This window comes from Oncorhynchus gorbuscha, linkage group LG07 (assembly GCF_021184085.1).
Source record: "Oncorhynchus gorbuscha isolate QuinsamMale2020 ecotype Even-year linkage group LG07, OgorEven_v1.0, whole genome shotgun sequence".
Classification (NCBI taxonomy): Eukaryota; Metazoa; Chordata; class Actinopteri; order Salmoniformes; family Salmonidae; genus Oncorhynchus; species Oncorhynchus gorbuscha.
The window spans coordinates 72,973,315-72,986,392 of record NC_060179.1 but is presented as its reverse complement, the minus strand read 5'-3'; the positions used below and the strand labels follow the sequence as shown (position 1 = coordinate 72,986,392).

General features: G+C 44.0%; 1 protein-coding gene across 4 annotated transcripts in view; it reads right to left on the bottom strand.

Moving 5' to 3' along the window:
* The window catches only part of LOC124040327 (zinc finger matrin-type protein 4-like), a 184,047-nt gene that overhangs the window by 61,165 nt on the left and 109,804 nt on the right, over positions 1-13,078 (bottom strand). For all 4 annotated transcript variants that reach the window (XM_046357427.1, XM_046357426.1, XM_046357429.1 and 1 more), the window contains one exon: positions 12,499-12,676. In XM_046357427.1, coding sequence (XP_046213383.1) covers positions 12,499-12,676 — 178 coding nt within the window. The remainder of the gene's footprint in view (positions 1-12,498; positions 12,677-13,078) is intronic.

The window sequence follows — 13,078 nt, the reverse complement described above, 5'->3', positions numbered from 1 at the left end:
CTAAGTCAGTGGCCATTCGCGGGGGGTTGGGGTTTGAATAACTAAGTCAGTGGCAAAGAGTAAAGATTCCTGCTTAAGCAGGGTTTTTAGTTTAGCAGTGGATGCTATCATTGGGTATAATAGCATAAAATCAGCCTCAAGGATGAATAGCACTCTAGTGATATTCTTAGATTCCATTGCTCAGGTGAATACGATAGTTGAGAGTGGTGTTGTATTGCGGGATACACAGACGTCGGTATTTCGTTTCATGAATCTGGTGAAGAAAGTTATACTTTCTAATGTGCCATCATTTGTTAGAGATGAAGTGTTGGAGGGAGAGTTATCTCATCACGGTCAACCTGTATCTACAATAAAAAATGTTATTTTTGGATGCTAATCTCCTTTGCTGAAACATGTCGTGTCTCATAGGAGACAAGTGCACATGATTTTAAAGAAGGATACTGACGAACTGAGCGTTCAGTTTTAAAAATTGACGGATTTGATTGTGTTTTACGCTTCTACTGAATCAATGAAACGCTTTGGCTGCGGAAGAGAGGGGCATTTGATACGTTATTGTCCAGAGAACGAGCGGCAGGGCCCGGTAGCAGCTCTCGCGCTGGTCCAGCTAATGCACCACCGCGGAAGGATGAACATGCTAAGGGTTCAGGAGAAGGGAGAAGGTGGGCAGATGTGGTTGGTAGAGTCAGAAAGGAGAGCGGTGTGGCTATGGGAGCAATTGTTGTGGATCAGAGTAAAGAGGGAGGGGGAAACAGCCGGTGAGACTGGGACTGGGGTTGCTGAGTCGGTGTTGGAAAATGAAATTGGAGTTCAAGAGGAGATTGAAAGAATGGAAAATTAAGCAGCTGTTTTCAAAGTACCAAGGGTTAAGAGGAAGAATGTAAGGTGTGATGAAGGTTCTAATTCTAACAGGAAGGTAGAGATGATAAATCAGTTGTGGATAAACAGGTTGTAGAGATGGTGTTTCTCTGGGGAGGATGGCGAGAGTGAGTCATATGATGCATCACAACAAAATAGCGAGAGAAATGGGGTGGAAGGGAGGTATGGGATTGAGAAGGTACGTCAATTTCTGATATTGACATAAGGGAAGAAATATATGTATGATTATAATGTAACTGATTTTTTTTCTGAAGGTGACTTGTTTGTTGAATCAGCAAAGTTTCTGATGTCAAAAATAACGGGGGGAGGTTTGACAAGCCCTGAAATCGTTAGACTCAAGAAAGTTGTCACGTGAGTGACAAGTGATTTAAATTCTGTGTTTTCTGTCTATTCATTTGTAAAAAAAAATCAGCCATGAGCAGTATTAAGATTTCTTCTTTAAACGTAAATGGGGAGACGTTAAACAAAGAGCTGTGGTATATGAGTTAATTAAGGGAAAGGGAAGTGACAAGTTTTCTACAAGAGACGCATAGTAATATTGAAAATGAAGTTATGTTGAAATGTTGCAACAGGATGGGGGGGGGGGCAGTGGTGTGTAGTCATAAAAGCTCAAAAAGTGGGGGTGTGGCTATCCTGTTCTCAAAAGGGTTGAAGAGGTGGTTGAGGGGAGGTTATTAAAAGTGAGATTGTGGTATGAAAACATCGCTATGTGTTAATAAATGTATATGCCCCAGTGGTGGCAGTTGAGAGGGTATGTTTTAGAGACATCTAATACCATTGAGAAATGTAACATTGAGGATTATTTATTTCTTGCTGGGGATTTGAACTGCACAGTCAGTGATTTAGATAGAAACCACAAAGAACCTCATATAGCCTCAAGGACATTTTTAATATGCCTTATTGTAACACATGAACTGTGTGATATTTGGCGGAGCCAACATGGAGGCACGAGACAGTATACATGGGCGGGCTCATGTGAGAGAGAACACCATCGTTCTGGTCTGTAAATCACGTGTAATAATCCCAGTGGGATTTTCTGATCATAACAGAGGTGGTGTTCATTAACCCTGTAAAACCCAAAAGCGCATACTGGCATTTGAATATAACTTTATTGAGTGATGCTCACTTCAGGAACTGTTTTAGTTTTTTTCTGAGAGAGGTGGAGGTCTCAAAAGGCCAGTTTGGTATCCCTTCAACAGTGGTGGGATATAGGGAAAATCCAGATTTAACAATTCTGTAATCAATACACAATGAACGTCACAAGTGGCATCGCTAGATCAATGAACGCCCTGGAGTCTGAAATAGTGTAACTCCTGACTCTTGAGACCACAGGAGATGAAGCCAGCAGCATATCACTCTGCATCCCACTGCTGGCTTGCCTCTGAAGCTAAGCAGGGTTGGTCCTGGTTGGTCCCTGGATGGGAGACCACCCTGTAAACCACTGCTGGCTTACCTCTGAAGCTAAGCAGGGTTGGTCCTGGTTGGTCCCTGGATGGGAGACCACCCTGTAAACCACTGCTGGCTTGCCTCTGAAGCTAAGCAGGGTTGGTCCTGGTTGGTCCCTGGATGGGAGACCACCCTGTAAACCACTGCTGGCTTACCTCTGAAGCTAAGCAGGGTTGGTCCTGGTTGGTCCCTGGATGGGAGACCACCCTGTAAACCACTGCTGGCTTACCTCTGAAGCTAAGCAGGGTTGGTCCTGGTTGGTCCCTGGATGGGAGACCACCCTGTAAACCACTGCTGGCTTGCCTCTGAAGCTAAGCAGGGTTGGTCCTGGTTGGTCCCTGGATGGGAGACCACCCTGTAAACCACTGCTGGCTTGCCTCTGAAGCTAAGCAGGGTTGGTCCTGGTTGGTCCCTGGATGGGAGACCAGATGCTGCTGGAAGTGGTGTTGGAGTGCCAGTAGAAGGCACTCTTTCCTCACGTAAAATAAATATATATATATTGTATATCCCAGGGCAGTGATTGGGGACGTTGCCTTGTGCAGTGTTCTGTCTTTCTGATGGGATGTTAAGTAGGTGTACTGAAGATCCAATGGTACTTATTGTAAGACTAGGGTTTTAACCCTGGTGTTCTGGCTGAAATCCTAATCTGGCCCTCATACCATCACAGTCACCTAATCATCCCCAGTTTACAATTGGCTCATTCATCCCTCCTCCTGTAACTATTCTCCATGTTGTTTCTGTAAGTGAGAATGTGTTCTCAGTCAACTTACCTGGTAAAATATATATCTATACAAAAATTGAGGCCATACTCAGGCCTTCAAGACAAAAAAAAGCTGTGTTAGCAGACCTGCTGGGTATGATGGGGCATTGGTGAGAAGTAAGTTTCAGGGAATCTCTGAAATGGACGCCTCATTTAAATTTGTCTTCAGTTTAGAGATAAAGAATAGAAAAATAATAATTATTCATTGCCTCAAATCAGCTTCTGGACAGGAGGTCCCTAGCCCTAGTGAAATTAGAAAGAGGGCAGTAGAGTTCTGAGCTCTACAAGAGGATAAAGAGGGGAAAAACAGTGACACAGCAGTTCCCTGATGGCCTCCTACAGGTGGCTGCTGAAGCTCAGGTTGAACTAGAGCAACCATTGTCTTTGCAGGAGCTATATGCTGCATTAACAGTCATGTAAAATGGAAGGGCACCAGGCATTGATGGGCTTCCCGTTGACTTTTTAAAGTCTTTTTGGGCCATCTCGGGAGAGGTTTGGCTAGCAGTAGTTAACAATAGTTTGACTGGAGGGTTACTACTGATAAGCTGCGGGAGGGCTGTCCTCACCCTACTGCCAAAAAGGGTGACACTAGGATGGTGAAGACCTGGAGGCCGGTGACCTTATTGTGCACTGATTATAAGATTCTGTCCATGGCTTTGTCCAACAGACTGAAGGATGTGATGGGGCAGTCCTACTGTGTTCCTGGCAGGCAGATAAGAGATAACATTTCCCTGATTCTGCATGTTTTGGACGTCTCTAGGGCTATTGGGTTGGATGCTGGTCTAATTTCAATTGATCAGGAAAAGTCATTTGCCCGAGTTGAACATCAATACTTCTGGCGCACTTTTAAGGCATTTGGTTTCAGCTCTGGTTTTATTGCCATGATCAGGGTGATATATGATGACATTGAAAGTGTACTGAAAGTTAACGGTGGCTTGACTGCTCCTTTTAAGGGAGAGGTTATTTTCCAGGCACCACTCCGCCAGGGCCCTCACTTCCTCCCTGTAGGGTGTCTCATCGTTGTTGGTAATCAAGCCTACCACTGTTGTGTTGTCTGCAAATTTGATGAGGTGTGCCTGGCCATGCAGATATAGGTAAACAGGAAGTGCAGGAGGGGTCTGAGCAGGGGTCCCTGTGTTGAGGATTAGCGTAGTGGAGGTGTTGTTGCCTACCTTCACCGCCTGGGGGCGGCCCATCAGGAAATCCAGGACCCCGAGCTTAATAATGAGCTTGGAGGGTAATATGGTGTTGAAGGCTGAGCTGTAGTCAATGAACAGCATTCTTACATAGGTATTCCTCTTGTCCTGATTGGATAGGGCAGTGTGTAGTGCGATGGTGATTGCATCATCATTGGATCTTTTGGCGCGGTATGCAAATTGCAGTGGGTCTAGGGTGTCAGGTAAGGTGGAGGTGAAATTATCCTTAACTAGCCTCTCAAAGCACTTCATGATGACAGAAGTGAGTGCTACGGGGCGATAGTCATTTAGTTCAGTTACCTTTGCTTTCTTGGGTATAGAAACAATGGTGGACATCTTGAAACAATTGCGGACAACAGACTGGGATAAGGAGAGATTGAATATGTCCATAAACACTCCAGCCAGCTAGTCTGCGCATGCTCTGAGGGTGCGGCTTGAGGTGGGCCGGCAGCTCTGCGAGGGTTAAGACGCAGAGTGGTTATGACTGTGTGCTTCTGACCTTGGTGGTTAGGGGGGATTATGTTGGCTTGTTAGGAGCAAAATGGAATCCAGTAGAAGTATTGATCAGTTTTGGGTTGCGGGCTGGTTTCTAATAGGGGCTATGGATGGGCCGAATGAACTGAACACAAGCACACACCCGGACAAACACACGTGCACACACGTGCACTCAAGTACACACAGACAAGCACCCACTGTCTAGAAAAGCTGTCTGATAGTGACTTTGAGCCCTGGAGAATACCGTGTAGGTAAACCTATTAGTGATCAATGTCTCTGTCCATTCAGTTATTAAATGAAGCCCTAAATCTACATTATAGGTGATTCAATGCAAGGACTGGACCAATTTGTTTCTCATCTCAGGTTGTTCTCACATAGGATCTTAATTGGGAGGAAGTGGCCATTTTAGGCCCTTTTTAGTAGCCAGGTCACACCAGGTCAACTTCAGTATTCAACATCTGTCCAGGTCCTCAGGTCGTCAGTTGTTGCTTTCAATACCCCGTCCACTAGGAGCGCTTATTACCATCTAGCAGGCTCACGACTTGCTAGCCACTGTGGCTCCCAAGACCACAGGTCAATCGTACTGCTAGGCACTCAATTAAAAAAAATATGTTTTAAACCTATCCCAATCCTTTACCTCAGCCATTCATAACCCTATCCCAAACCTATGCATAGTCACTTTACCTCTACCTACATGTACAAATTACCTCAACTAACCTGGTACCCCCTATATAGCCTCATTACTGTTATTTTATTGTGTTACTTTTTATAAAAAAATGTTACTTTAGTTTATTTTTACAATACAACTCTATTTCTTGAATTCCATTGTTGGTTAAGGGGTTGTAGGTAAGCATTGCACAGTAAGGTTGTATTCGGGGCATGTGACAAATACGATACGAGCAAACACATATATTTCAATGATGTCGCTCTTGCTGTGGGTGATTATTTGATCCACCTCTACACAGACGACACCATTCAGTATACATCTGGCCCTTCTTTGGACACTGTGTTAACAAACCTCCAAACTAGATTCAACGCCATACAACACTCCTTCTGTGACCTCCAACTACTACTTAAATGCTAGTAAAACTAAATGCATGCTCTTCAACCGATCGCTGCCAGCATCCGCCCACCCAACTAGCATCACTCCTCTGGACGGTTCTGACTTGAATATGTGGACTCCTATAAATACCTAGATGTCTGGCTAGACTGTAAACTGTCCTTCCAGACTCACATTACATATCGCCAATCCAAAGTTAAATCAAGAATCGGCTTCCTATTTCGGAAACAAAACCTCCTTCACTCATTCTGCCAAACATACCCTTGTAAAACGGACTGTCTTGCTAATATTTGACTTCGGCGATGTCATTTACAAAATAGCCTCCAACACTCTACTCAGCAAATCAGCAATTGTCACCAAAGCCCCATTTACCACCCACCACTGCGACCTGTATGCTTTCGTTTGCTGGTCCTTGCTACATATTCGTCGCCAAACCCACTGGCTCCAGGTCATCTATAAGTCTTTGCTAGGTAAAGCTCCGCCTTATCTCAGCTCACTGGTCACCATAGCAGCACCCACCCGTAGCACGCGCTCCAGCAGGTATGGTCACTGGTCATCCCCAAAGCCAACACCTACTTTGGCCACCTTTCCTTCTAGTTCTCTGCTGACAATGACTGGAACGAATTGCAAAAATCACTGAAGTTGGAGACTTATATCTCCCTCACTAACTTAAGAGTCAGCTGTCAGAGCAGCTTACCAATCGCTGCAGCTGTACACAGCCCATCTGTAAATAGCCCATCCAACCAACTACCTACCTCATCCCCATATTTGTTTTTGTTTTTCTGCTCTTTTGCACACCTGTATTTCTACTTGCACATCCTCCTCTGCACATATATCACTCCAGTGTAAATTTCTAAATTGTATTACTTCGCCACTATTCATGAAATTAGTTACATAGGTCCCTCTCCTCACAACAAACAAATGTGCCTCAAGGACCCATAAGTTCCGCCATGATGATTTTTTCCAGCATTTAGAATTTTGTGTAAAACACTTAAAACACTACTCCTCTGGCACAGAATGACTGATCTACATGGAACTTAATATATAGACCAAGGTCTCTCAACGCAATATTTTCCAGTTTAGCATCTCAAACAACATGGGTCCTACCGAACAATAAACATTCACGTGGGCGTGTCTGGCACATAAACGCATATAAACCACACACAGATATTGGCGTTGTAATAAAACTTGATACACATGTTCCAAACACTGTCATCCAAACACTGTCATCCAAACACTGTCATCCAAACACTGTCATATGCAAGAATATTAAAATTGACCACAAGGTGACACTGTACTGGGCACACGTTTATATCTCTTGGTCTGTTTGACTCTGAGATTTGAAAATTGGCACACATGCTCTGGGATGTGAGTCTAGCCAACCTGTAGTGTATGGTTCAGTTTGGCCGCATGGTGGTACATGGCTTGTAGCGGCCATGTTGTTTGAGCTGGACTCTTGGGAAATATTGTTTTTAATATACGTTTCAAGTAGCCAACATATTAAAACATGGTTCAAAATACATACAAAGCATATTGCAGGGTTTGATTTTGAATGAATGCTTGCAGCTATACTTTAATCGGTCTTCTTTTCTAGCAATGAATTTGCTGCTGCTGCTGGACGTTTGAAGAGGATTTACTTCCAATGCTCATGCTACATTGTTTCACCTCCCTCAGTTGTATGATTGTAAGCCACTCTGGAAAAGAGTGTCTGTTGAATGATTGAAATATAAATATAAAATCTAAACATACACTGAGTATACAAAACATTAAGAACACCTACACTTTCCATGACATAGACTGACCAGCTGAAAGCTATGATGTCACTTGTTAAATCAACTTCAATCAGTGTACATGAAGGGGAGGTGACAGGTTAAATAAGGATTTTTAAGCCTCGAGACAATTAAGACATTGATTGTGTATGTGTATCATTCAGAGGGTGAATGGGGGGGGGTGTTCCTAATGTTTGGTATACTCAGTGTATACACTTGACAAGTGCAACAACAAAGGCTGCATCCCTAACAGAGGTTGGAACTTGAATTATTTTACAATCATTAAGTAATGAACAGAACCATAATTTTTTTCATTCTGTTCCATTGTTCCAACCAGAAAAATAAAGTTCTGAACCGACTCCAACCCCCCAAAAAGTTCAGTTTGATATCGTTTGTTTCTGTTCCTTTTTAAACCTCTGAAATATACATTTGTTTTATATTTAGCTCGACATTAAATGACTTCACCAATCAATGTGGATAGAGAAGCTTGCTGTGGAGTGGGTAAGTGATTTAATCTGTACAGGAAAGTCTTTAAGAGCAAATCGTATTTTGCCGTAACAGCATGGTTTAATCATAATGAAAGACAAACACATACACTATGAGGTTTAAGGCGCAAGATGCAACAGACATTTTTAGGGTGAGGAAAGAGTGAGCGAGGATGGAGGAAGCTTGCATTGAAGAGCTGGACATCTTGTTATGACAAGCATTATCTGAATTAGACACATTTAATTATACCAATTATATGCTTCTATGGAGGAAATTTGAATGTCTTTGAAGTTCTGAGTTGGTTTAATGTTGGACCAGAGCAAACGTTAGCTAGCTAGCTAACAAGCTTGAGTGTGCAGCGAGGCACTAGAATTAAAAACACGTCTTACCTTTTTGTAGTTAATAAACGTGATAACTATAGTATCCTTAATTAGCATTGGAAAAGTAATTTCATTCTTCTTTAATCAAACATCTATACCTAATTTCTGAATTATGCTTGTAACGTTGTCAGTAGATTACAGTAACCTATACTTCAGAGGGGAGGGGCAGGTAGCCTACATGCACACACACTGGCAAAGAATTCCAGCTGGCAGGCAGAAGCTGGAATATGTTTTTGAGTGACAGAGTGAGGGCTTTGGATAGGTGCTTTGTTGCGTTTTTTTGTGGGACTGGAAAAAAATGCCTGGAATGTAAAATTACTTTATTAACCGTTCCCATGATTTTAAAATAATGGTTCTGTTCCGGAACATAATAGATCACTTCCATTTTCGGTTCAGGTTCTGTTCCTCAAATTATTTTGTTATTTTCCGGTTATCTTTTCCAACCCTTGGTCCCTAATGGCACCCTATTTCCTACATAAACCCTGTTCAAAAGTAGTGCACTACTGTATATAGGGAATAGGGTGCCATTTGGGACTCAGCCCATAGTCTCATGAGACTGAGTTGAACATACAGCTGTTTCAGGTGTTGAGAGGGTCTGTCCACTATGTGGTCCAATATGGCCCCAGCCCAACTCTGGTCTGGCACAAGGTTAACCTATGGCTACTATCCAGGCCCAGATGTTTCCATAGCGATGGAACTTAAGCTTACGGGTATTTTAACGATCCATCGTTCCTTTATGTCTATGTCACAGGATAGACATAGACATGGTACCTTAAGTGTGGAGGACGGTCTCCTGGTAATGGCTGGAGCAGAATAGGTGGAATGGTATCAAATGCATCAAACACATGATTTCCATTAGGTTTGGGCAGTATACCTTACACAGTGCATTCGGAAAGTATTCAGACCCCTTGACTTTTTTCACATTTTCTTACGTTCCTGCCTTATCCTAATAAGGATTTTTTTTATCTCATCAATCTACACACAAAACCCCATAATGACAAAGCGAAAACAGGTTTTAAGAAACTTTTGCAAATGCATTAAAAATGTATTTATTTACATACGTTTTCAGACTCTTTGCTAAGAGACCTGAAATTGAGCTCAGGTATATCCTGTTTCCATTGATCATCCTTGAGATGTTTCTACAACTTGATTAGAGGCCACCTGTGGTAAATTCAATTGATTTGACATGATTTGGAAAGGCACACACCTGTCTATATAAGGTCTCAGAGTTGACAGTGTATGCCAGAGCAAAAACCAAGCCATGAGGTCGAAGGAATTGTCCGTAGAGCTCCGAGACAGGATTTTGTCGAGGCACCGATCTAGGGAAGGGTACCAAAAAATGTCTGCAGCCTTGAAGGTCCCCAAGAACACAGTGGCCTCCATCATTCTTAAATGGAAGACGTTTGGAACCACCAAGACTCTCCCTAGAGCTGGCCGCCTGGCCAAACTGAGCAATCGGGGGAGAAGGGCCTTGGTCAGGGAGGTGACCAAGAACCAGATGGTCACTCTGACAGAGCTCCAGAGTTCCTCTGTGGAGATGGAAGAAACTTCCAGAAGGACAACCATCTCTGCAGCACTCCACCAATCAGGCTTTTATGGTAGAGTGGCCTGACAGAAACCACTCCTCAGTAAAAGGTACATTACAGCCCACTTGGAGTTTGCCAAAAGGCACATTAAGGACTCAGACAATGAGAAATAAGATACTCTGGTCTGATGAAACAAAGATCAAGCTGTTTGGCCTGAAAGCCAAGAGTCACGTCTGGAGGAAACTTGGCACCATCCCTACGATGAAGCCTGATGATGGTAGCATCAGGCTGTGGGGATGTTTTTCAGTGGCAGGGACTGGGAGACTAGTCAGGATCGAGGGAACGATGAATGTAGTACAGAGAGATCCTTGATGAAAACCTGCTCCAGAGCGCTCAGGACCTCAGACTGGGGGCGAAGGTTCACCTTCCAACAGGACAATGACCATAAGGACACAGCCAAGATAACACAGAAGTGGCTTGGGGACAAGACTCTGAATGTCCTTGAGTGGCCCAGCCAGAGCCCAGACTTGAACCTGATCTAACATCTCTGGAGAAACCTGAAAATAGCTGTGCAGTGATGCTCCCTATCCAACCTGACTGAGCTTGAGAGGATTTGCAGAGAATCATTTGCATTTTTCGTGATGCCCTTCTGTGCTATGCAGGAAAAACTGTAAATGGCAGAACTGTATGGATACTGCCCAAGCTTAGTTTCCATGTGTGTGTGTGGTGTGAGACAGAGAGAAAGCAATAGGGTGAAAGACAGAAGGAAAGCGAGAGAAAGTGAAAGAGAATGCGAAAGAGAGCAAAGGTGAAAGAGAGAGAGAGAGAGAGAGAGAGAGAGAGAGAGAGAGAGAGAGAGAGAGAGAGAGAGAGAGAGAGAGAGAGAGAGAGAGAGAGAGAGAGAGAGAGAGAGAGAGAGAGAGAGAGAGAGAGAGAGAGAGAGAGAGAGAGAGAGAGAGAGAGAGAGAGAGAGAGGTCATGGAGAGTGAACAATGCTGTATCCCCTTGGGTATTGGGGATTAAGCTTTCTTCAGCCGATAGACTGTATGGCATGCTATCAGTTGGATGTTGTTGCAACATTTGCAGGCATATGTGAATGGCAAGGACAAACCTTAAACCATCCAGAGAACAGTGTACAACAGCATATTGTACCCTACAGCACTCTGTTATTCTGGCACATAGGTAGACAAATGGCTTAGCTCCAGTAAAGCTGTTGGCTGTGTCGTTTAGGACCTTGGTCTGATGTATGTGTCAACTGGCTTGGATTGTGTTTCGTATACACACACACACTTTGTTCAGGGATATATGAGAGCTGTTGTTTTATCACATAGAAAACCATGGTGAGGGTGTGTGTGTCCAGGGCAGAGGTCACTTATCGTCATTACATAAATCCACACACGCACACTAAAAGGCATTGTGACATAAATCCACACACGCACACTAAAAGGCATTGTGACATAAATCCACACACGCACACTAAAAGGCATTGTGACATAAATCCACACACGCACACTAAAAGGCATTGTGACATAAATCCACACACGCACACTAAAAGGCATTGTGACATAAATCCACACACGCACACTAAAAGGCATTGTGACATAAATCCACACACGCACACTAAAAGGCATTGTGACATAAATCCACACACGCACACTAAAAGGCATTGTGACATAAATCCACACACGCACACTAAAAGGCATTGTGACATAAATCCACACACGCACACTAAAAGGCATTGTGACATAAATCACACACAAAGGCATTGCCACACTAAAAGGCATTGTGACATAAATCCACACACGCACACTAAAAGGCATTGTGACATAAATCCACACACGCACACTAAAAGGCATTGTGACATAAATCCACTTGCAGATGTCAGTGGCTTTATTGCAGCCTTATTGATTCAGGAGTAGTTGGTTTGGGGTCAACAGTTCAATTTGTGTGTGTGTGTGTGTGTGTGTGTGTGTGTGTGTGTGTGTGTGTGTGTGTGTGTGTGTGTGTGTGTGTGTGTGTGTGTGTGTGTGTGTGTGTGTGTGTGTGTGTGTGTGTGTGTGTGTGTGTGTGTGTGTGTGTGTGTGTGTGTGTGTGTGTGTGTGTGTGTGTGTGTGTGTGTGTGTAAGCTTGTTTGCCTGTGTCTGGTGTGTGTATGAGTTTGTGTGAGTGTATGGGGCGCCATGTAGCCTAGTGGTTAAGAGCCAGGGCCAGTAACTGAAAGGTTTCTTGTCCGAATCCCTGAGCTGACTAGGTGAAAAATGTGTCAATGTGCCTTTAAGCAAGGCACTTACATTGACATTTGAGTAATTTAGCAGAGAGACTTACAGTAGTGCATTCATTTTAAGATAGCTCGGTGGGAAAACCACATATCACAGTCAGAGTAAGTACATTTTGTCCTTAATAAAGTAGCTATCAGCAAAGTAAGAGTTAGTGGGAAAACATGTCAGTTGCTCTGAATAAGAGTGTTTGCTAAATGACTAAATGAGCATGAACGTGTGGGTTACCTGTGGTGGTAGGGCTGTTGGTAGCAGTAGGTAAGCTGGGTGTTTCTCCCAGTACCAGTCGTACTCTCTTGGCATGTGTCTTGCCCTGGTAGTGAGACTGGGCAACAATGGCCGACGTGAAGAACATATTACATAACGTACAGCACTTATTGCTGTCCACCTCTGTCTCTGCACTGTCCTGAAGGGAGGAGAGGAGATGTGAAGGGGTGACGGAGAGGAGGAGAAAAGAGGAGAAAAGAGAGAGAAGAACATGTTAAAGTATACCACTTATTGCTGTCCACCTCTGTCTCTGCACTGTCCTGAAGGGAGGAGAGGAGAGAGGGATGGGAAGGAGTAGGGAGAGGAGAGGATGAGGTGAGAAATGGTGAGGGCAGGAGAGAGGAGGGAGAAGAGAGGATGAGGTGAGAAATGGTGAGGGCAGGAGAGAGGAGGGAGAGGAGAGGAGGAGGTGAGGAATGGTGAGGGCAGGAGAGAGGAGGGAGAGGAGAGGGGGAGGTGAGGAATGGTGAGGGCAGGAGAGAGGAGGGAGAGGAGAGGAGGAGGTGAGGAATGGTGAGGGCAGGAGAGAGGAGGGAGAGGA